This window comes from Hippoglossus stenolepis, chromosome 14, assembly GCF_022539355.2.
Source record: "Hippoglossus stenolepis isolate QCI-W04-F060 chromosome 14, HSTE1.2, whole genome shotgun sequence".
Classification (NCBI taxonomy): domain Eukaryota; kingdom Metazoa; phylum Chordata; class Actinopteri; order Pleuronectiformes; family Pleuronectidae; genus Hippoglossus; species Hippoglossus stenolepis.
This window is the reverse complement of record NC_061496.1, coordinates 9,518,167-9,542,773: the sequence shown is the minus strand read 5'-3', so window position 1 is coordinate 9,542,773 and position 24,607 is coordinate 9,518,167. Positions and strand designations below refer to the sequence as shown.

Below are 24,607 nucleotides of genomic sequence, written 5' to 3'. Positions count from 1 at the left end.
TGTCTGTGCTGTTAATACAATAGATGGGAATTGTAAAGTCTGTATCATTACACCAAACATCAGATGCTGCATTTAGACAGCAACATTATTTGTAAAACAGCATGAAGCGATGGAGCCAGCAACGCTCAGCTCTCATCCCTCTGAGACGTTATTACAATGCTTTTTATTACTACAATTATTTCCTCTGGGTTGCTGAAGACTCAAGAGACCTTAGGCAATGAACTATGGGTGAAAGAAAAAGTCTACACTTCTCCTTCCTTACTTGAGACTCAACAACCACATGAATGTTTGACAAAAAAAAAAAAAGGGAGAAACAGAAGGAGAGCGTTAGAAAGTAAGAACGATTGAGTGATGGTGAGAGGCTACGACACGTAAGGAGAGAGAGAAAAAAGAACAAACAGGAGCATGAGACACAGAGAGAAAGAGGGAGAGAGAGAAAAAATAATAAACAGAGAAAATAAAAGATGAAGATGATTTCAGACAAGGGAGCCAAGACATGGTGCCACACTGCCACCTGTAGATGAAACCTGAGAACTTCAGACAGGTGCAGCATCCCTTAGTGTTGTATTATTACAGCCTGGATTTACACAGCTAACCACCATCAGAAGCTCTTTACCCAAGTGCTTGATGCAATTTGGGAGCACGCAAGTGACAAGGAACACGTGTATTTAAATACACACATTGTTGCTGTTAATTACCCTCTCTGCCATTGTTGTAGTTTTGAGCATTTTGTAATGTGTGCATTCTGCACTTGAAGAGAATGGGTAATGACAGACAATTGGATCAGGTAATGAGTTGCAATTTGTCCTGTGGCTCTAAGGCGAAAGTCAACAATAGAGAAATGTCAGATGAGGGTTCATTTTATTGGTCAGAGTTAAGCGACGTGACCTTGAGTTTTGGTTTTTCATTGCATTAACTCAAGCTGTGTCTGCTACTTCGCGGGAGTTCCCATACGTGCAGATAGAGCACAGACTCATCGCAGGCATCACTAAGCCTTGTTTACTTTTCTATACTGTGCATTTGCAATAGGGCCGTGTATTGGAAGAGTGTGGTGGTACGCATCATGATACTGGAGGTTTAACTCTATATATTATGATACCAAATATTATGCAATTTCTTTTAAATTCAAATCAAGGAAGAATTGTCATAGTATAAAAACACATATATACCCCGTATGTATATAATAGGATGTGTCCAGTGGTTGAAGATAGATTACAACCCTGCTCCCTCATGGTCGGGGATTTGAGCACAACAAAGACAATCACCAGGCATATGGAATATTTCTTAACCCACTACTTTATCATCCCTTCTCATTGGCCACCAGCTGCACCGTGCATATTGTTCTGCATCCTGTTGATAAAGGTTTTAAATAATTCAGCTGTTGTTTTATCCAACACTTGCCAAGTTTTGGTGCATCCTATAATGTGTGTTGTGAGGAACTGTTTGCATTAGTAGTGTGTACCACTTCAATGGCTAAATATACATTTTAAAACTCGATGTTAGGTCAGAAGTTTGGTTGGGACGAAGCCACACACTAGTCGTTAAGTTGAAGTGCTTGTGTTCAGCGAGTCTATAACCGTGTGCTGAAGATAAAACTGACAGAGCTCTTCTCATCTTTTTTCACACAAGACAGCAATTAAGTACATTTCCCAAAATGCTCAAGATTTCCCAAGTTGTTTTTGTCCACCGGGAGCCTCACGTTGCAGAGCTTTCTGTGTAAATGTGCACAAGTTTTGGAGCAGCCTGCGCCACAGAACATCCCTCAGACAATCCCTTTCATCCCAGCATCAAACTAAACAAATCAGTCGATCAGCGTGTCTTCTCCTGTTCCCTCCCTCCTAAGGCCACGGTTGCCATGGCAGCAACACGTCTGTCACTCTGGCAGCAGATAGATACATACAAAACAAAACAGTAAATGAAGGCCTGAAACATTCCACCTCTCTGAGGAAAAGTATGATTTGTCAGCGGCGAGACAGTTTTCCTAGCAGCTGGAATTCAGAAATCTTTACGAGCGACACTGTGCATGTTTGTCACATTCACAGAGATGTTGAGTATTTGTGCATTCTTCTCTTTCAGGCTTTTACTGTTCAAGGTCATTTATATCAAGAGCTGTTCCTACTGCTGCAGTACAAAAGTTTCTCCCGTCTAGTATTTGTTAGTTAAAACCCTTATATGCTAATCAAGTAGGTCATGACTTATTTTACAAATACAAGTTTAATTTAAAATACCAGGTGCGCATGTCCCTCAGATCACAGACAGAGGGAGTTTTATAATGCTTTGTAGACCAGACAGCGCACTGGGATTCTTTGCTGTAGGAGAAGCTAGGATATTGAAAGCAAGCGAAATGATTGGTTGAATGTTGTATTTTATTTTATTGAAAAAGTGACCAAATAATACCAACTACTATCACTGGATCCAAAACTCTTAATATCTCCTTATTGTCTGTATCCCTCAACATGTCACATAATGACGTGACAGAAAATGCAACTGATGCAACTGGTGCAACTTCATCACAAACTCAACTCTATCACTCACTTACATTCTGGGATGTAGCTCTGGACCGTGTCTGGTCCAGCCACAGAAAACTGTCAAACGAGAATGAGTCAAAACCGCTGGAGTACAGAGGAGGCTGAGGACTGGAGGATTCATTAAAAATTCCTCCATTCCCTGAAGTTGCAGCTGGGCTACGCTTCCAAATATCCCTTTAAATTCTCTTTCGTCAGCCTTTGCCCACCTTCCCCTCACATGTTCTGAGGCGAATCTTTTATCTGACAGCCGATCTACTGCTGTGTGTGTTGGGGCAGAGGGTTGATTGACAGGATTTCAGCAATAAAAATAAAAGAGAAAGATGGAAGGATAAAGACAGTGACTGACTGCTGAGGCTGAGCTCATTTACACATCCTCGTGTGTGTGTGTCAGTAATTATCCCACCACACACAAATATAAAAGTGAAAATGATTCAATTTCAGAAGAATAAAGATGGGATGCTTGGTGTGCACTGAGACAGAGAGAGAGAGGGAGAGGGAGTGGCAGAGGGAGAACAAAACCAGGCGACAAAACGAAGAGAATCAGACAAAAACAAGGAAAGGGAGAGGGAAAAAAAGTGTGCATTTAAAAATGGAAATGAATGGTGTTCATCAATCCATCTGGGAGTTAATTAGTCTTAGATGACAGAGACGACAGTCAGGGCAAACTAAATGGAAGTTAAAAAGAGAAGCAGGAAAGAGGCAGAGAAGTTACAATGCAGGGATGTGTGAAGAGCAGAGATTCTTCTCAATATGGGTAAAAGAAGTGATCACAAACCATATTCCTGCATTTTGTCACAGACAGGGCACATCCTCATTGGATCATTAAGTCACTCTGCTAATGCCAATAGATGTGGGGTATAGCAACACAGGAGAAAAGGGGAGAGCAAAGCCGCCCCACAGAAAAGAAGCGAGAGTGACGTTGACATCAACAGATTGACAAGCTTGAAGTCAGTTGGCCCAGTGAAAACAATATATTCATATTTCATGTTACTGTGAAGGCTGGGGTTAAGGTCAATAAATAAAGGTCAATAAAAATGGCTCTTGATCACAAAAGTAATCAAGTTACTATCAAATATTGAAAATCATTTACATTTAAAACTGATTAGAAACTAAATTCTACTTGACAACAATTCACTACATGTGTTCAATTAGGGAGGTAGAATGTAGGGTTGTCACTTTTTATTCATTTTCATTTTTTTTAATTCCAACACGTTCTTCTTCCTTATCAAACCTACATGACCCACAGCAGACCTCAACCATCAGCTCAGTGAGACATTTTTGTATCTTATACTCGAGCAGCAAATGGAGCCTGAAGCTTCTAGCCTCAAGCAGAGATTTAAAAAAAAAATACTGCAGAGGTCTGGTAAACTCACTTCTTTCTGCCTTAATACCCACAGATTAAATTAAATTTTTTAACTTGTATTAAGGTAGCATTAGTTTTTCTCCACATATGCAGTGACACTCCTCAAGGCCCATGAAAGACTGATGTATTCCCTTCTGCCCTTTAAATATGTTTGCATCTAGAATCTTACTAATGTTGGTTGTACGTTTTTTTCCAGCACGTCATTGATTCAAACCATTCAAATAAGGTGTGTTGTTGAAGTTGGTACCATCAACTCGTTTGCCCCTTAAGCACTGCATCTGTTAAACATCTGACCAGAGTGGGGGTTCAACAACAACTATGGCTCAAGAGAAAAAAGAATAATCCAGGTCTAAACAACACAGGTTTTCTATAAGCATGGTACAACCACCACTGCTCGGCCTGTATAACCAGACTGAGAATCACAGTTTGATGGATGTTTACCAACACACATCCGCACTCTGTATGTTCACACAATAGTTAATTGTAATGATACAGAGCCACACTCCATGAGAGGAGTGAAAACGAGACAGGTAGATGGTTTTTTAATGAGATCACATCGCAGAGCAGGAACTGTTATATCCCTCACAAAGACAAAGACAGACACACGAAGAGGAAAGGGGGGAAACAGGGTAGGGAGGCATACTGTGACAAGAAGGAAGACAGGTGAGAGAACAAACGAAGAATGGAAGTTTAGGAACACACACACACACACACACATCTGGAATACTAAGATTGCACGTACACACACGTACACACACAAGAAGTTGGCTCTGCTTCCTTCCTGTAGTGTCAGGGATCAAAAAAACAGAGGGAAAGATGGGAAAGCACGAGAACATGTATGCAAGCACTGGGGGGGAAAACATCAACAGACATAAAAGGAAAAGAGACAAGTATTTTTCTTTGGGTACCAGGGCCCTCCAGTGGTGAGTGACAGAAAGACAAAAGGAAATGTAATGATGCATAGAAGAGAAAGTGAGCGAAATAACAGCTCAAATCAATAGAACTATACTATAACTATATATAACCTCTACTGTAGACCAGCTGCTAAATGGTTTCAGCAAAGTTAGTAGAAAACCTAAAAGTTAAACAGGGGTGTTTTGTCTTTTTCTTTTGTCTAATCTGAGAAGAGATTACATCTGAGCAGAAAACAAAAGAGGAAAACATTTGCAAAACAAGAGGATGAACAGAACTGTTGGTTGGTTCTAAAATCTAAAAAGGTCAAAATACAGTTGTAACACAAACTGATTTCAAGCTCGATCAAATATCTCAAAAGCATATTTGCCAAGTAATGACCCCTCAGATGGTGAAAATACCAGCCAGAAGCCCTTGTATAGCAAGCATAACACAACATCTCAATGAGACAACTTAAGTCAAGAGCCAAGACCAAATCACTTGATAAAGCAAGTATATAAAAGTCTGTTGTTTCAAAAACACAAGCATAAAACAAGAACCTCAGTACTGAGATTAATAACGAATAAAAAGTATTGTAAACACATAGGAAGTTGTTTTTATTTGTCAATGTTTGTATTTTCACTACCTAATTGCTACTGCTGTCAACTACAGCCGACCATGTTGGTAAATATCTGGTAGCTATATTTACACACTGCTTCTATGCAGCAAGTAGACATTTCATAGCAAATTTCAAATCTTAAAATGCCATGTGACACGGCTGAGGTTGAACAGGAAGTTTCAAGAAAATAAAAATGTGACTGACCAGGACTTGGATTGTCCGAAGTGCAGGTAGTTGATGCTGTAGAGGTCCATGTCCTCAGTGTGCCATGCAAATGTGGTCTTCCACATGCCGAAATACAGATAAGGAGTATTGACACCCTCAATAACGATGCCGCACTCCTGCTCCACCATGTCCAGCAACGTGTTGAGGTGGCCAATGTTCCACTCTCGAATGTCCTTGACAAAAAGAGGCATTTTTATGAACAGTATGCAGGAAACAGTCTGATTCACAAAGACTATCAATTTGTTACCACAAGGTGGTGCTGTAGTAGAACAAAAATGATAACGTCTCATTCAATGAGCAAGGTAAGAAAGTAACAGCATGTGGTGCAGAAAGCAGAATACATTAAGGCACTATATTCAGGGCAAAATATTTTAATTATCAATGATCCATTAATCAGTGTATTTAAAATATGCATCCCATAGTGGACACAATAATCACCGTACATTTTTGATTAAGTTCTCATGTTATCAAATCATATTGATAAATAGATAATTCAGACAAATTAAGATTAAGTAGTATGTTGTTATAATAAGAGTTAAAAATTAATTTAGTAAATTATTTTTTCTAATATCATTTGGTTATGAAAAATTACCTTGATCAAGACAAATAAGATGGGCTGGCAAATCACACACACACACACACACACACACGCCTCACCTCATCATAGATGGAGCCACTGACATCTGCACCATAAATGGGTGACACAAATGTCAAATTTTTCCAGTATTTCCTTTCTAGGTCGTCAAAGTCTTTGTGGCGGGGTGTGCAGTACCTAAAAACAGAACAGGACCAGATGTGTTGTCAGTGGTGAGCAGAGAGGTGGCCTTTCAGCTACACCCTCATCTTGGCAGGCATCCATCATTGTAAGATCAGCAATGTGTCAGTTTCAATTACTAGCATGTAGCATTTGAGTTACTTCACAGGAAACAGGACCAATACAAAAATGGTCACAACAGGGTATATTTCACAATGATCATGCTGACACGATCAGTTACTGCAGCAGAGAAAGCACTTTGACACTTTTATTAAAGATTCATGTTTTTCAAATAGTTTTAACTTCTTTCCAGCAGAAATGACCAATAAATACCCAACTGCAGTCTTCCCCATTGTTATCTAGACTGTGGTGGCCTTGTCTAGTTGGTAAAGCAAAAGTTTCACAATCTTTTTTTACACTTCTCATAACAGCGTCAAGTATATATAACTCAGAGTTTTGTGTCGTTGAGTCATTCTAGAGCTGTGTGCAGAGCTCTTTGCCCAGCTGTCGCGCTCCCTCTCTCATACATGTTTACAATTTTACATGAATCAGAAAACCAGCAATAACATCTTCAAACGGGGATTTGTTCAACTAGCTGTTTTGAAATGATGATGTATCTCAATTACAACTGAAATAGAAAACAAACACTTTTGTTCTTGCTGGAGAAGTTCCGTGCCAATCATACACATGAATGAAACCAAGTGAAAGAACTGATTAACCAATGATCGGTCCCAAATTGACATGCTCATATTGTATTAACAAGGGTTGTGTCAGCACTTATTATAAAATTTGACTACCCGAGAGAAAACTGCTTTTAAGTAACTTAGCAGCATCTCATCAGTTTGAGTTCCTTCCCCACAAGCAATGTCTAGGACCATAGAAGAACTACCACATGTATAAATGAGAGCCCTGGACGAGGCACTAACTTACTTCTTGCTGTTGGCCAGCTTGCGGTACTCGCCCACGGTCATAGACTTCTTCTGGATGTTGTATTGGGTGAACAGACCCGACTGACCAGTCACTACCTGCATGATGGGAGCTGGAATCACCATGTCCTCGATGGTGTCGTAGGAGCGCCGCGGCTTCCAGCCCTCTGGGGGAATCACCTATTGAAAGGAGGAAATGGTTCATATTACAGGCAGTGAGCCAACATTCAAACTGAAAGGATTGCATTGACCTCCAAACTGTAAAGTAAATGTTTTACATTCAATAAGATTATAATCAACCACCAATGTTTTCTTGAACTCTAATTTAACAAATTATTCTATTATATTCCCCTGTAGATTTTAAACAATTAGTACTCAGATAATCAAATACTATGCATCTACTATCTATAATCTATTTGACTGAACATCAAATTATGAAAATGCTGTGAAATTTTAAACATTTGCTGATTTCTGATTCTAAAATGTCTATAAATCATTGTTTTCTTTATCATTACTAGGGCAGCGCCTGTTAAAAAAAGCCTTGTTATCTCATTAATGGCTGTATAATTTATTCAATCATCTAATCATCATCACCACATCTCTAGGTCACTGCTAGATGAATTACAATTTTGGACCATGCATGGTTTACATTACTATAACAGCATCGTTGCATAAACTAATCTCACCTGTTAATAATGGTTAATATCCTTATTGGGTGTTGATAAAAATGGAACAATACAGCACTGCCTTGCTGTCGCTGCATCTTAAACAAAGCCCTCCAAGATGCTTTCATTTAAGTGATTATATGCCTCGCTGGTGTGCTGCTGTGATAAACTATGACCAGGCGTACCAATGTTGTTATCATGTTAATGAGGTCAGTTACATGGAGGCGTCGCCTCACCTGGAACCAAATGTTTAACGGTTTCTCCTTCTTGAGAACTGTTCATTCAAAATATTTGTGAAGGTTCTCACTCATCCAGGTCATAGTATCACCAGGAGTCATACAAGTGTACATAGAGAACTGGACTTGCTTGTATTGCTTGAATACGTTTCACCTCTCACCCAAGAGGCTTCTCCAGTTCTGACTGACGAGTGGAGGGTTTCAGGTATTTAACCTCTATGGGTCTTCACCTATGCTGAGAGTCGTTATGTCAAACATGTAGGTTATTCGCCCCCCCCCGGCCAACTAGTGGGTCGTTGGGGTCCCCCGAGTCAAGGGGTGAATGGCTGTTGATACCTGTAAGCTGTAGACCCAACCTGCTATTGTGTGAAACATCTTCAAGAGACACAAGCCACTCAAGTTGCCACATGTTCATTCAAAAACTTTGAAGTTAACACTGCTCCTCATTCTAAACCATTCATTACTCAGGTTTGAAGTTGATCAGATGAGCAGTTGTTGAGAAAATCAAAGAAAAGACAGAGACTCCCCAATTCATTGTCTTATAAATACAAACAAGTTCCATTTTTATGGCTCTATATATTTTTTAAAAAGGTTTTAAACAACAATAATAATTTTAGATGGAATCTTGCCTGTGCATGAATAGGCATGAATGGATAGTCACTGCTGTTGATAACATTGAAAAGCTAATGAGACCTTCCCATAACAGGACTGTGATGCGATAGTGTGTACAATATACTATACAGTATGCGTCCGTTTTCCTCACCTTTGCCAGGCCGGCACGGTGAGCTCCTTGGCTCTCCATGTAGACCACGTATTTGGCGAAGTCTTTGAACTCCTCCATGGTGGGCCGGAAGGTCATGATCTTGCAGCTGGGGTTCTTGGCACTGACTGGTGGCAGGGGTGGCAGCAGAGGGGCTGGGGGCAGCTCCGAGTCAGAAACAAGTCCTTTGGCCATCTCTGGGTCGGCAGGCTGAGCTGGGCTGTGATCTGGAGCAGCATCTGGAACTGAGGACACTGCTGTGTGAGGGGTTTCAGCTATGGCTGGCTCCTGGGTGGGAATCCGGTCTTGGGTTGCACTGGAGCTGAGAACAGGAGGTGAGGTCGGGTCTGGGGATGAGGCAGGCACCGTGTCCATGGGCATGTCGGTAGCCATTTGGTCGTGGAAGTGCTGCAGGTAAACCTAGGGTGGAGAGCGTGGGAAACTGGGTCATATTCAGTTTTCAGCTCCTTTCAGAAAAGATTAGGAATCTACAATTCAATATAAGAATTGAAGAGTGCTTCTTTAATGATATTATGTGAGAAACTCATGGGACTCAATTAAATCTTTATTTAATCAGACATTATCATTGAGATTTCAATCTCTTCTACAAGAGAGACCTGAGAATAGGAAACATTTACCATAAGCATATAAATACAGCACCAGGAGTAACTAAATAAAAGCAACACAGGGTCACTAACAGGCTCACCTGTTTATCCAAATGATAACAGGAAGTAAAAATGTTGTCTCGCTCACAACTACCCTTTCCCACAGACTCCACGCTCCAACATACTTGATGGTTCAGGGCCAGTCAGGTTTATACAAGGTTAATAGATTGACCAGTCTCTGGTTCGTTCAGGCCAGTGACAGGCCCACTTATAAGTGGACAGGTGCTCTTTTTAAGAAACAGAGTAGATGTGGGATCCTAATACATCACCTATGCAGTAAGTGAAATGTAAACTTCAGAACTACTATAAATATGATCATTTTATTGTTTAGACCCAAAACAGGGTGGGTTGTTAAGGGTCTTGACTAATACAGCAGTTTAACATTAGCCCAATTGTGAGACACTTTACTCAGGTACTTGTGTTGTAGGTAGCCGTGAGGATTAACTACAGTAACTTCTGTTGTTGCTTCAAGTTTAGTGTCCGGTGATGCGTTTCACCAACAGTTTTTCCTGTTAAATTCCCCTTGGGTTTGGGTTAGGATAAGATTGGGTTCAGGTTCAGATAAGGGGAAACACACTCCGATAGTAAAACAGCCTCCGACCCAACACCGGCACTACTACTTGGTACTACTGGTAACTAAAGCTTGTATTGTGAATGACAGTTGGAGAAAACTGCAGCATCCCTGAGGCTTCTGTTTGAACAACAGCAATGTTAGAACAGTCATGTTAACTCAGTCTTCTTATAAGACCAACCTCTTCATCACAATGTGGGAGTGCCAACATCTATGAACTATAGGAACTTCAGAACTAAGAATTAGCTGATCAATCTATTAGCTGATCAAAAGCATATTATTTGCAGCTGAGTTGAGGATAATTTATGTAAAGATCTCCAGCAAAATTACAACTTATTGTCTAGTTCCACCTTATACACTCTAAGGTTGTTCTGTTTTATACAATTGTACAGTAGATCTAATATTTTGCAATAGGAACTTGCGACAGTTTGAACAAAATACTTAGGAAATCTACATTCGCCAATCCAAAAGCCTAACACTGTATCTCCATGACAACTATCTTCTCATCTACTATCTCATCTATACGTTTCAACATTTTCTTTAAAAAAAAAAACTGGTCACATGAAACAGTAGTTTGTTGCACACAATCTCCTGACAATAGGTTTTCTGGTTGAAGATCAACTTGGAACTTGTATGGTTTTTATCTTTAATTACCTTGGTGATTTGGGTGATACTTTACCAGCAGGAGAGCTCTAGTGCTCTGGCCATAGCTAGCTACTGCTAGCATCCACTGTTGCCAAATTGCATTTGTTAACAGTCAGTGATACTTTGTCCTGACTCTCAGATATTTGAGGTCAACATCTGCATTTAACGCATAATGTCTGTCTGCTACATTCACCTTACGTTAGTATTTGACCCTGGCTTTGTTTAAATGCGATTGTATTTTTCCTTATGTGCATATTTGATTAGCTTATTTAAGATTTCATTTCACCGGGCATTACAGTACATTTTTTATTATTAAAGAAACACTTCTATATTCTTTACATCTAGAACTTATTGAAATTACTTCACTTTGTGGGTCAGCACTTCCTTGAGACATTTTAGCAAATTTTAACAATACTGCAATAAAACTGATAACCACAATCTTTTTAGTCAAGTCACTATAATCATAACTACATTTTCACATCATTTAATATCTAAATAGGCATTCTGATAATATATTTATATACAAGGAACGATTAACCTACTTCACATCTGCATTTGTGCTGCAAGACTTGCACATGGTTTTCATCATGTCAAGGGCTGCGTATTAAAAACACTATCTCATCCACAAACGTGAATTTACACAGTAGCTTATTCAATGTCACACATCTTTTTTGGCACAAGCAGTGTTACAACATAGGTGTTTATTTTAGCCTCCTGCTGCAAAGTAAGTGGTTTTCATTGAACCAGTAATTTGCATGAAACACAATCTGCCTGTGGAGCAGGTTGTGTGAGCCAGAGATGGAGGGAGCCAGGTGTGTATGCTACAGATAAGCTGAATAGACTTTGTAAATAAACCCCCACTGAGAAAGAAGTCTTAAAGTCTAAAACGATCCAACTTACAATCCATACATTACTAGTGTATACATCCACAGCTATCAGTGATGCCACCAATAAGTTGGGATGTTATCTCACTAGACTCAATTACAAGCAGGGACCCTCTTTCTAATGGGGTCTGACCTAATCAGTGAGCTGAGGGCCACATGACCCCCCAGCTGTCTAACCACAACAGAAAGGGGCCTACACAGACCCTTTAACTCCACCTGGGCCTCAAACTTGTGTTAATACTGCTGCACCCTGCCCTCCCAGATACAGACTGGGTCGTGAATACTCACGCCGTGCAGTTGTTGACCTGCAGCTCATGTCAGGTTAAGTGAAAGTAAAAGGACGCTGCCACAGGCTGATGCTGCTGTTAAGGGCGACGGTAGCTCTGCACAAGTAACACCAACTGTTAGCATTTTACCCCAAAACGACAAAGAACCGCAGCGGAAAGCGCTTGAAAATGAGCCGAAAGCCAAACTCATACAAACGTTAACATCTACCCAACGAGGTCGCGCGCGCGCACACAAACACGGAAGCAGCTGTTGGCAGCGTTAAAACAGCGCTGAGGTATTAGGCTAACACTTGCTAGCATGTCGCTAGCTACCTCCATATCTGCAGTAGGGGGAAAAAAACAAAAACACCGCGACGATACACACACACACACATTAGGGTTAGAAGGGGAGCACAGTCCGTGCAGTTGGATGAAATAAACCCTCAGTGGGAAACCTTACCTCCTGCAGTCCACTGGCAGCGTCTCCCCGCTGAGCTCAGTCCAATTTGTTTCGATATGTAAGAATTCCCTGGATCGGTTTTCTTCTAGCATTAGCTAGCCGAGACTACGTCGGGGGTCACGCCCACACCAGGAAACTACGCCTGGTGATTGGTGGAACGACGCGGATGCTACGGATCTTTAGTAAGAAAGCCGGTGATGCGATTGGCTCGCTTGGTTACGGGCACATGAATCAACCAATGGCAACCGACGGTGATAATTGGGCATGCACTCCATGCTCGTGCCTGCGTCCTGTGCACGTCACGCACGTACACACTGCCGGGTTTGGTGACGGCTGCTGAGCTGTCAGCCATCAGACAAATAAAACATCCTCAGTGCAAGTCGACGAGATTTATTAATGTTCTCAAGCTGTGAGTTTAAGAGTTTCTACAACCTCAGAACACCTTGAAATAATGTGCAGGGTTATCTAGTTCATATTGGTGCTTTTAAAAGGGATAGTTCACCCAGAAATGAAAATCCACTCGTTATCTACTCACCACTATGCTGACGGAGGGGATATTGAAGCTTCAATGGGTGAACCATCCCTTTAAATCAATCATAAAACCATTTGGTCTTCTTTAAAATCATTGTCAGAGTTACACACGAAAGTCTAGTTACACTTTAGTTCAGGATAATTTGCTCAAGTCTTCCAGGTAGGTGTTGTGTACTCGCTTTTGTTGCCTCTTTAGGACCTTCTTCAGTATAAACTGACCAGTAGACCCCAAGGGGACCAAAGCCTAGTCCTACTGAGGCAAGACATCATTTCTGAGGTCCTGGATGAGGTTAGGTTAAGGTCAAAGTTAGGCATGAATTGATCATGGTTACGGTTTTGTTTAGGCTCGAAGTTAATGTTAAAGACTTATAGTTAAGTCTTAACAAGGATAGCCGCACATAACTCTTGTCAGTGTGTTTCTGTATGGGTGTGTGGGAGATATAGATAAAACATAATTTCACCGTTTTATTGAATAACAAAGAATTTATTGACAAATTTTTGCACCAAACATGTGCAACCATTTCTAAAAACTACATATCAAAACTGTAATGGACTAAAAATTATACAATTATAGAAAATATACATTTCCCAGTTTATGCAAATCTTTGTCTCTCCGTTAAAAACTCAAAGTGCTGCACATGTCGATGGACATCATCACACACTGCCACTGAAATTCAACACCAAGCATCACATTATCCGTACAAAGACAGTTAGAGGTTTAAGTAGTTAATGACACATTTGGATAATTTAGTTGATTCAATGGCAAATTTTAGGAGCAGTGTGAGATTTAATAAATTTTTCAACTTAATGCAAGCATTTCCTGTTTTTTCTCTTTAATGAGATCAAGTGACCTGCGGAGACACAAAAATCGGACTGAACACCCCCCCCCCACAGATGGCAGTAAGATTATAAAAGATGAAAAAGTACACATTTCAAATTTTAGCAAAAAAAAATTAAAAACGTGTCTAGACTCGATTAGCTTAAAATGTCAAAACAAGGTCTAAAGAGCTAGATAGACGGGAGTTCTACATTACACTCTGGATTAAACAGGTTTCTTCCTTCAGACTTTAACAAACTTTTCAAAATGGGGGATTTCCAAATCTATGCCATGGAATAAAATTCTAACATGTTTGGCTTCTATACCAAATTCATAGAAACTTTTTTAACCAACTTTGAGAAACTTCATATACAAATATAAAAATAACTTTATGAAAATATATAGGGAACCAATACACAAGCTAGAAAATCCATCCAAGTTTGATGACACGGTTTCCCAACAAGACACTTCCTCCAAGACGGCTGAACCACAGAACAAAAACAAAAAACTAGTTCAGTTTGTTCTCAGTTTTTAGGTCTCATCTACGTTTCACAATCAAAGCGTCTTATTTCCTCCCAAAGGCGACTTTGTTCTCTTGACACTGCAATGCAATTTCAAGATCTGATCATGCCAGGACAAAAACAAAGTGGTAGAAACCTGTGACGACGACTTTACCCAGTTAGTCTAGTGTAGCCGACCGATTTCTAGATAGCAAATCAAGTTGTGATGCTTGCAAACACAGATTTGTAAAAAGAAATACTGAGTACTGAGATGTAAACAGCTACAGGAGACAAAACCTCAACTGCATCATCAGATTGAGATGATTGCATCAAAATGACAACCAGCAACAGGTCCACATTGTACTAATAATAATAATAATCTCCAAACAATTAAGGGAAACAACTTAACGTTCTCTTAAGGAGTGCTAAACGTGGAGGGCTTTCCTTAAATCATCATGAATAACATTTGCATTAGCTAACGGAACATAACAAAACACAGAACAACTGAGGATTTTAGCGGAGGAGTAATGGTAAAGGCTGTTATAAAGGAATTTTCAAATTATCAGTAACTACACATCAGGGCAGATCCAAGGTGAAAAATGGTAACATTGAAGTCCACAAAAATTGTAGTTTTATAAATCATAAAAAATATATTAAGAGAAAACTGATTCTTTATTGCGTCAAAATTCCCCTTACAGTTTACATCGGCTTTCCCCGAGGACTTGTGTGAGCGGAGCCACTGATCATCGCCCGCTGCTGTACCCTGGGAAAAACTGATGTAGAATATCCTGCAGAGGTTTGTTGATTGCCATGGAGTTGTTTTTGCCCAGGTCGTGTCTGCAGGCCGGGCAGGTGTACACCTCTGCTTTGAAGGACCGCTGAAGGCATTCCTGAAGAAAACAAATACAAATAAAATAAAATAAAACAATGGCCTTAATTTCTCTGGGCCTCCACTCAATGTATATTTTCACCCAAATTTAAGTTTTGTTTGTAATAATTTTGTGATGATCTTTAATTGGAAGTTTCATCTCATTCTCAAGAATATTGCAATTTCGGTTAAGTTTCAGAGGTGTGTGTAAGGTTGTGACAACTTGCCAAAAGTAGTTACAGCTCCCATTTAAGGTAAGGTCTCACTACTGCAACACTTAAATAAAAACCTTATGTTATTAGATAATCATTCATCACAAAATATCCCTTTAAGAGGTGTGCTGAAATAAACTCCATAGAAACACATCATGTTCAGAGAAAAATACATTTTGTTTATGTTTTCCTTGCTCTATTCATTTCAGATGTGAATGTATCAGGAGCTTGAAAGCTCATTTACTTCATCACGTCATGTGACCATGGGGTCTTTGTCATTATTCCAAATTTGTGACAGTTTCTTACCCGGCAGACGTTGTGTTGGCATTCTGTGGTGATGGGCTGAAAGACCACTTCTTGGCAGCAAATGCAGTGGAAAACTTCCTCAACCTTGTTCAAAAATTTCTGCAAAAACAAAATTTAAGGCATTAAAATATGTTCTCTTAACAACACTCCTGTACCTAGTTATTTTGTGAGTGAGAGATTTTACTTAACACCTCCCATTTATTATTTACAAAAAATCAAAATCAAGCACTGATGGAGCTTCAAACTACAGTCCTTTGTTTCACAAACCAAATATTTTCATACAAGCCATTTTTCAATTAACCCATAAATACATAATCTTTAATCACAGAGTTGTCAGTAAAATCTTGATTAAAGTTACACCAGTGAGACATTAAGTCCTAACTTTGCTCTATACAAACTATTTACTACAACAAATCCTTATTGTCTCGACATCAAGCTTAAGCTTATAAAGTCCAGCAGCGAACTTGACCAAAAAGTCATCCTCACCGGTCCAAGTGACAGTGACTCCATGGCTTCATCCCACAGCTTCTTGTTTGGCTTGTCATTCTTGATGAGAGTCTTCTGCCCCTGGGAAAGCTTGTACATCTCTAACTTGACTTTCTTCGGATTCTTGGCAGGTGAGGTCTTAGAGGATTCTGACAAAAACCAAGAAACACATATTTCCATAAAAGGTGTTGTAGAGTTGAGGGTGGATACTACACAAAAGTTAAAAAAAGACCAAAAGACAACTTACCACTGCCCTGAGATTTTCTCTTCCTCTTGGCTTTGCTGGGTGTTGCTGCCGCTGCCGCCGCCTCCTCCGCCTCATTTTTGTTCTCCTTCTCTTTCTGATAACCGGCAGGATACTGGAAGACATAGGGACAAACATGAGCAAGTTTATAATCAGATCAACAACAAGCAGGTTAATATTTACTTTAACAGCTATTAGCCTCTACCAAGTAACATTGTCAAATTGTATACATTAACATACTTAAGTAAGCATGGTAAAATGCTAACACTTGTTTAATATGTTGCTGTAACATGCTCATGTGGGTACAAGAGGTTGATTGTTGTGACATGGCAGTAAACACACATGCGATATGCTCTCATTCTCAACTGAGCCCAACTGACAGGTACACAGACAGGGCATAACACCCAGATAAACCAACATGTTATTATTTTGTATGCAAAATAAATAATAAAATGGATCTTATCTAAATCTACCTGCATGGTGAGCCCAAGCTTCTTGATGCGATCCTTGCCATCTCTTGTCCACGGTGCCGGCTCATCATCATCCCGTTTCAGCAGATAGCGCCACACCAAGAAGCCAGATTTGCCCTTGTCAGGCCAGTACTTCACAATCTGAGGGAAGTTTAAAAACATGCGACGTAAACAAACGGATGCTTGAAGTCACAATCTTATAAATCCAACATGTCAAATGAAACTGGAGGAAATGTGTAGTGTTTTGTCATACCTTGTATATGCCATCATATCTGTTTCCTTCCTCCGGGGAATATTTACTGTGCTTGCGCCCCTTGCAGCTGCGAACAACTCTAACTGGTTTGCCTTGCTTCCAGCTCCTAGACTCAGCTCCATTTTTGTCATTGACTGGGACGTTGCAGTTTAGTGCCAGTGCCCTGGTGAGTCAGAAAAAACTTTTTAAATATGCAAAATAAAACGGAGCAAAAAACTGAGAAATCATTGTGATTGAAAGCAGTTATGCATTATGTACTTAAGTGTCATACCTGTTCATGTGGGTAAGTGTCTGATCACATGACTGCTCAGCAGTCCTCTTATTTCCAGACAGATCTCGTCCTCCAGAGCCAGTGTAAGTGAACTCATTGCCATCGTCCTGACATGTAAAATACATAAATTAAAACAATATAACAACAAACCTCAACTACTCTTGTGATTCCCTTAAATTATGACAAAAAACAGCTTTGACCTTATTAAAACTTAGCTTTACTTTGAAATAACTGCAAAAAAACAGCAACTTATAAACATACCACATCATCCTCGTAACCTCCAGCCAAGACAAGAGAGTAAGCACCATCGTTGCTCCTGCCGTGAATTCCAGCTACATGTGGCCTGTGGACTCCAGACTCGCTGACCTAGATGGGCCAAGCAAATGAAACATTATCACAGGCCAATAAAAAAAAATAAAAAAATGTATTGTCATTTAGTTTATAACCACTTAGATCCAAGTTAATCTAAAGTTAAAGACAAGAACCATTTTTGCTCTTTGCATGGACTGACCTGAACTCTGAACTTCCACAAGGAGCCAACAGGGATGCCAGGGATTGGGCCGTGGTGGTTGGACGGGACGATAGTGCACTGCTTGGTTCGACCAACACAGGCCATTCCCTGGAGAGAGAGGAGTCGAAAGTGTTTGTAGGTTAAGACTTTGGTGTTTAATAACAAAAATAATATAGTGGCTAGTTGTCTAAAATGGAACAGAACATGTGAAGTCAGTTCTCACCTTGCCCCAGTCCCTCTGGCTGGAAGAGCTGGCGGAAGCCATCTTTGATTTCTTCTTGCTCTCCTTCAGCTTCTCTCCAGCCAACACAACCTCACTGGTGTCATTACGGCAACCTGGGCAATACCTGCAACAACACGACATGTGGAGTCAAGGTCAAGCTCAACGTATTAAACAGGTGATGATTAAAACGTTACACTTTGTCACAAGTAGCATGAAAACACCTCAATACTGGATTTATTTGGTATAAAAACAGATGAAATCATTTAGGTCTTGGCTTTAAAAAATATTCAGGCTTATATTGAGGACATTCGGTATTATTTGTCTTTTTTAAACTACAGGTCACAACTGCCTATTAATCATCAACACATGGTTGATATTTTCTAACTTTAATTTCCAATCAAATGTCTGGACATCTGAACACAGTGGCGTTCCACCTCTGCTCTTACTGACCAGTCCTCGTCTTCAGGGATGGAGGTGAGTGGGGGGTCCAGGCAGTAGATGTGATAGGCCATGTCACACTCGTCACACAGCAATTGTTTGTCAGGATCTTGCTTGATGCCGCAGATGTGACAGTTACACAAGCGACAGTTTTTATCTGGGTCGTCCTTACAGTGCTTACACTCGGGTCCATTTGATCCTGGAGAATAGAGATTATGCAATATATAAACAAATGTATTTCAACACGCAATAACGTCACAAGTGGCTAGAGTAAAGAAGGTTTCATATTAATACAATTGAAAACCGTACTTTTTAGTGGACTCTCAGAACCAGCTGGAGCATCCCCCAGAGAACCATGCTCCTCGATTTTGTAAATTTCAGTCAGGAACCTGATCCGGCAATCATTTAGAGAGTCACCAGCAATGCTGCAAACAAAGAAACAAACTGTCAATGTAACTCAGGGAAATGGAAAGTAACATGCTGTGAGATCAAAATATAAAATATAGTGGTTCATATCACAACTGCTTAAAACACAAAAGCCGCAGAGAACACATCTACATAGAGACACAAACAAGTAAACACAGCTCAGCCCACCTGCAACTGTGGCTTCCAAAACCCCAAAAAACTTGTTCCCCTTCCACCACAGCTAGATCTTCACTTATTAGAACTCCACCTTACATGAAACAATGCTCTTACCCAAGGATAATCTTGGCATAGATTTCTCGCACTGTGCGCGTCTCCCTCCTCCTCTGGATTTCGGCATCATACCAATAGCCACGCTCCTTGGGGTCATCTGGGTTGTAGTTGACCATTACAATCATTCCTGGCTCCAGCTGGTGCCACTGATAAACGGTGCGGGCCCGCGGACGAACATCCTTGGCAAGCAACGGAATCACCCCATTTTCTGGGTAGCTGTAACAGTAAAAAGACCACACAGTTTGTGGATCGCACACAAGCCACACACCATCACAGGTGCTTCCTGAGTGTAGCTGAATGTACAAAAGCATGTTTCAATGACGACGAGCTACACCACTCAGATCCATGTTCCCTTCAACACTAAGATATTAAAAACTCAACACAAGATCGTCATTCAGGGAGAGCAAAGACAGCAATTAAGGAAAACTATGACTTAATTGTCTTTTTTCCACGAATAGCTCAAAATGTTGAAAAGACAGCACTGCCATTAAATACTAATACTTATATTAATACTAATATAATATTTTTTTAAGTAATGAAATAATTCAAATATCTACTGTTGTACAATTACCAGGATTTTCCTACGAAACCGATGAAGACATTGTTCGCTGGGCTCAAGGAATGTGGATCGACAAAATGATTAAGAAAAATTCATGGGTAACAGAACAAGGATTCTTACTCTTCATATTTAACGTGGTACAGTATCTCGTCCTCTGCTGACTGGGCCTCTGCAGCCTCGTCTATGGGCGTCTTTGGCGTCTTCGTAACATTCGTTATCTGGGCTTCAAACCACGCTCCCATGTTCAAGTCTCTTGCATCCACCAGCTCATTGATCTTCAAACACATAAACAGAAAAGAGTTAGTTAGATCCCCAGAGACATCTCAATTAATAAAGATCTGTTTTTCAAAACAGACTTTTATCCTTACAAACACATTTTCAAAACATGGTGTAAAATGACATTCTCACCATGTCTATATGACACTAGATGAAGACAGGCTTTAATACAGTACATTTGTGTTAAGCGTATAAACAGCCATGTTGGTGGGAAGAACAAATAAACCCATCTATAAAAACAGTCCAGAGTGTTATGGAAGGGGTGACAAACTTAATTTCATGGTGTGATGCATCAAACATTATTGTGTTCATCCACATAATACACTTTATTTTCTTCATAAAGCCATGGTATACAAAGCCAAAAAGCATAACACTACAAAGTAAAAATTGAAAAGAAAAAATGGGGCCATAATGCAATTAACAAGACTATTTTCCACAATCCCATGAAGACAAACTGTTGCACTCCACTGCACACAAAAAGTGTTAGGATGAAAAATATAACAATATAACTAAATCTAATGTTTTAGATGCTTTCCAACCCCAAGAAGTTCAGCACTAATCTTAACATCTAAAGCACTTTGGGCAACACGATTGTATGAAAAGGAACTGTACAAATAGTTGAATTTACTTAACAGCGGTTCTCCACCTATCTTCAACAGAAATATTAAATTTACCCCTTCTTCACAAATACCTGCTTCATAACTCACCTTGTAAAATCCAAATCCCAGATCAACGAGCTCTGGGGTGTTTGCCTGGGCAGAGGTGCCGGCGGCCTGTACCTCTACTTCTCCGTGAGTGGAGTTCTTGTCAGACTCGCTCTGAGTTGAGCCACAGCCTGAGTCCGAGTCAGAGAGCTCAGCTTCTTTGTCCTTGCTTTTAACAACATCAACAGAGGTCATCTTCTGCCTAACCAGCAGCTGCACTATGTCGTTTAGTCCCACGTTGTAGTCGAATATGGTATGGCCGTCTTCCATCTGATTAAACATGCATAATGAGGTTAAACACAAGTCTTCTGGCTTGTTATTATTTCAAACTAGATATTCACATCACTATTTAATACAAGCTTTTCACTTAACTTTCATATTTTATTCATAATATATTTTGCTCACGAGTAAATGTTAAAGCAGCAATCATGACTGAACTACAACCATCGTGGGAAAATTCTCAACAAAAATTAAACTGAAATATTTGTTTGTGAGATAAAAACATGGTGGCCGCCATCAAACACATCTCTGAGCAAAATTTTAACCATGTCGTCTCACCTGCTTGCCGCGGTAGAAGAGCCGCTGCAATTCCGGCTCCACGTTGAAGAGCTCCATGATTTTGAGACGCAGCTCGTCCACCTTGGTGAGTTTGGACAGGGAATCCACCCGGTGGGTTTCCTTCCCATCCATTGTGCGCACTTGAATCCACATTGCAGCTGCCCTGTGTCAACGGCGAAACCATGACCCATTACAACCACAACAATCATTGCATTTATTTTACAGGATATTAGAAATCAGAGCCTGACCAGTGGCTGTTCGATAACAGGGACTAAGAAAATCATATCAATAGATCAGCCATTCTTTTAATTTATTTATACACAGTATAGCCTTAGAAGGGAAAATGATGGGGTTATTATCAGTTCATTTCCCATGCAATCCATAAGAAAAATAATTTACCATGTTAGCATTTACCACTAGGACACCACTTGACCATGTAGAGTGTGGACTCCGTACTCTGCTACATGACATGCAGATAGTGCCTAGTAATGTAAACAACTGAGGCAGAGCGCACTCTGCTGGACAAACTGAGTGATGACAGATGTCTATATTAACCTATATACCCCTGCTGACTGATATCGGTCCGGCTGTAATATTAAAATCATTTTTTGGGGATCATTTGAACCAATACATTTTCAGAACACATTTATAAAACAAGTAAACCAAATATTTCAAAGCTGAATATCCACAGCTGTGAAGAATCACTGAACAGAAAGGGGTACTATGCTGGTTTATTTCTGGCTTTCTCAAGTTAATTGGAAAATCGAAATGCACGCGACAGTGGGTGACATCAATTCAAAAAGCTACATTACACATTCCTGCTATAGTTCAAGATTTAGGACAAGAACTAAAATGTGTCTGATACGCATCTGTTTTTATTTGTATTAAAGTGTAACTTTTAAAAATGTAATGCATGTAATTATTTAATCTTCAAGCCCAATATTGTATATCATCATTATGGCTTTGTTTAATTAAATAGTTGCTGAACTTACTGCATGTGTTAGAGGAAGTGGAATCAATTATCATTTTGGGTCTTGAGATTTAAACAGAAATGCACAACCTGTATCTGAACACATTTCTTACTGTTGATAAATATCTTGAAGCTGTTCGTGTAGTGACTCACATTCTAACCACGTAGTCCCGTCTATTTTTGGAAAATATTGGAGTAAATGATAAATTTCGGGATTACCATTTAAATGCAACACGTTTTTTCTTTGAATGCATGATTGTGTTACTGTTCCCGTCCCTCAATAGATGAGATTCACTGGTTCTAAGCTTGCGATTGTGCCCAAATGCTCACACCAACTTTGAATAATAATAATAATAATAATAATAACAATAAAAACAACATTACTATTTCTATGGCAGTTACCTAACGTAATTTTTGTAAGTGCTTTACAAACACGAAAGGGAATAAACCCTAAAAACAATTCACGAGAAAAGAAAAATAACCATGAGCTGATGCCGTTTCAAACCACTGCGTGCATCCTGCCAAAGCAGAGAAAAGGGCTCCTGCCAATCCCACCATTAATACTACAGGCATCTGCCCTTTGTGCTCCTCTCTTCAGGCAAGAGAGGAACAACTCCAGTGTTTCCCAGTGGCAGAAGTATGAGTATTGCCAGTGCATTGTGCTGCTGTCAGCACCGGGCATCTCACTCCTGCGGGCTGCGAGAAAGGGAGGGAACAGGCTGATTTGAATACAGTGCGGGAAACCGAGCTGCAGGCCACTCCCAGTTCTTTTAAAAGCAGGCACATCCGGACGCGAGGGAGCGCTAGCAAACAATGTGGCTCCGCTCGCTGACAATAAAACACACAGAAACATCGCCTCATGCGCGGTTCGCTCGCGATCACAACAAGAGGGAAAAGGCTGGTTTTCACACACACACACACGGGTCGAGTTTCGTGCCCGTGGAGGAGCAAGAGACGAGCCGAGCGGCTTCCTGGCTCTTCCTCCCTCAGCTGGGGGGGTGATCCGCCTCGAAATAAAAACCACTGAACGGAACATGTGCAATGATGATAATACTTATAATAATAATAATAATAAGATCGAAATGAAACCGCTTCCTCTCCCACACATTATCCCACCATCCACCTGTGTTCCAATGGGCAAATCAAGAGCGTGACCCCCCGATTCGACCCAAGCCAATGGGAAATGGGAGGAAATGAGTTAAAGGTTAGCGTGTTTTGTTTTGCTTCGTAGTAAAGAGCGAAGTGTGCGAAGCCGGAGTGAGAACCGCACCGTGTTTCATTCAACATGGAGACGGGACAGACACACAACACGGCTGCAGCAGCAGTCAAGTTCATCCCGGGTCTATTATCACCGCAGAACCGCGTCCAACTGACTTATTGTCCCGCAGCTTAAACCTCCGCGGTAACACGCCAACAGCACCCACGTGTACTCACACTATCCCGGTTAGCTTTGTTTCAACTTTACCCGCAGCCGGCTTGGACAACTCGGGTTAAAAAAAAAAACCAAACAGAAACGAGGCAGGACTTTGTCGGGTTAGCTTAACCCGGGTTAGTAAGCTAGCTACTAGGCGGTTAATTCAACGGCTGCGGGGTTTGAAAAGTTGTGAGAGCGTGAAGGGAGGGGGAAGTTGTTTCACCTGTTTGTTCGTCCGAGTGAAGTTAGGAGATCGACGGTGGAGGAATAACTTCTGAGCCGCGGGATTCACACAAGCAACTCTCTGCCTGGATGGAGACGGATCAATGTGTTGTTCTTCAAGACTTTCACACCCCGCCCGCTCTAACAGTGCGGCGCGCCCCATTGGCCACTCGGCTCCGGGCGAATGACGCTCATTGGACGGCGCGGCTGTCGATCGCGGATGTGACTGGAGCTTAGCCTCAGCGCGCGAAATGACAGTCTCGTGGGTGCAGCTCGCCTCCGGACTCACTCATCGCGAGAGTTTGCAGCGCCGTGCAAAAAGAAATCCCGTGTTCCTCCACTTGTTGTTTCCCCCCCCCACCCCCAGAGGGGACAGATGGTGGTTGTGGTAAACAAGTGGTGGAGCTTCTGTCAGCAGAGTCACTGGTTTCACTCAAACTCCCTGTGTTGATGTGTGGAGCTCGTTCCCAGCCACCTGACCTGAGTTACTACGACAAGGCATGATACACCCAAGAAAGTAGTTGGGCCTAAAACACGCTTCAAGTTTTTATTTGTCATATTATGCAAGTTAACACAGGGTCAAAAGTACAATGAAAGTTGTTGGACGAGAATAAACCGGT

General features: G+C 40.7%; 2 protein-coding genes across 5 annotated transcripts in view; both read right to left on the bottom strand.

Annotated features, from left to right (window-relative positions):
* Positions 1 to 12,594, bottom strand: part of kdm4b (lysine (K)-specific demethylase 4B) — a 43,050-nt gene extending 30,456 nt beyond the window's left edge. For all 3 annotated transcript variants that reach the window (XM_035176497.2, XM_047342932.1, XM_047342933.1), the window contains exons 1-5: positions 12,459 to 12,594; positions 8,971 to 9,387; positions 7,311 to 7,486; positions 6,284 to 6,398; positions 5,606 to 5,799 (exon numbers count right to left, since the gene is read on the bottom strand). In XM_035176497.2, the coding sequence (XP_035032388.2) occupies positions 5,606 to 5,799; positions 6,284 to 6,398; positions 7,311 to 7,486; positions 8,971 to 9,360 (875 nt within the window). In that variant the 5' untranslated portion in view covers positions 9,361 to 9,387; positions 12,459 to 12,594. The remainder of the gene's footprint in view (positions 1 to 5,605; positions 5,800 to 6,283; positions 6,399 to 7,310; positions 7,487 to 8,970; positions 9,388 to 12,458) is intronic.
* Positions 12,595 to 13,441: 847 nt separating this feature from the next.
* Positions 13,442 to 24,128, bottom strand: uhrf1 (ubiquitin-like with PHD and ring finger domains 1). 2 transcript variants are annotated; one of them, XM_035177126.2, is made up of 17 exons: positions 23,989 to 24,128; positions 21,382 to 21,544; positions 20,827 to 21,093; positions 19,964 to 20,118; positions 19,285 to 19,500; positions 18,898 to 19,013; positions 18,601 to 18,787; positions 18,151 to 18,274; positions 17,928 to 18,035; positions 17,678 to 17,782; positions 17,417 to 17,523; positions 17,146 to 17,308; positions 16,896 to 17,033; positions 16,426 to 16,537; positions 16,179 to 16,327; positions 15,693 to 15,791; positions 13,442 to 15,196 (listed from the first exon to the last, which is right to left on the bottom strand). In XM_035177126.2, exons 2-17 carry the CDS (start codon positions 21,532 to 21,534, stop codon positions 15,050 to 15,052), a joined length of 2,346 nt encoding a protein of 781 aa, XP_035033017.1. In that variant the 5' UTR covers positions 21,535 to 21,544; positions 23,989 to 24,128; the 3' UTR covers positions 13,442 to 15,049. The 2 variants fall into 2 exon arrangements, with proteins under 2 accessions (XP_035033017.1, XP_035033018.1); XM_035177127.2 differs by having other exon boundaries at positions 21,382 to 21,539.
* Positions 24,129 to 24,607: the final 479 nt, after the last annotated feature.

Excerpts from the sequence above, each read along its gene's own strand:
- uhrf1 (XM_035177126.2), bottom strand. The coding sequence starts at position 21,534 with ATGTGGATTCAAGTGCGCACAATGGATGGGAAGGAAACCCACCGGGTG. Across the intron at positions 18,275-18,600 it reads ATCCCTGAAGACGAGGACTG|GTATTGCCCAGGTTGCCGTA; the intron begins GTCAGTAAGAGC and ends GTGTTGTTGCAG. Across the intron at positions 16,538-16,895 it reads AGCTTGGGCTCACCATGCAG|TATCCTGCCGGTTATCAGAA; the intron begins GTAGATTTAGAT and ends TATGTCTTCCAG.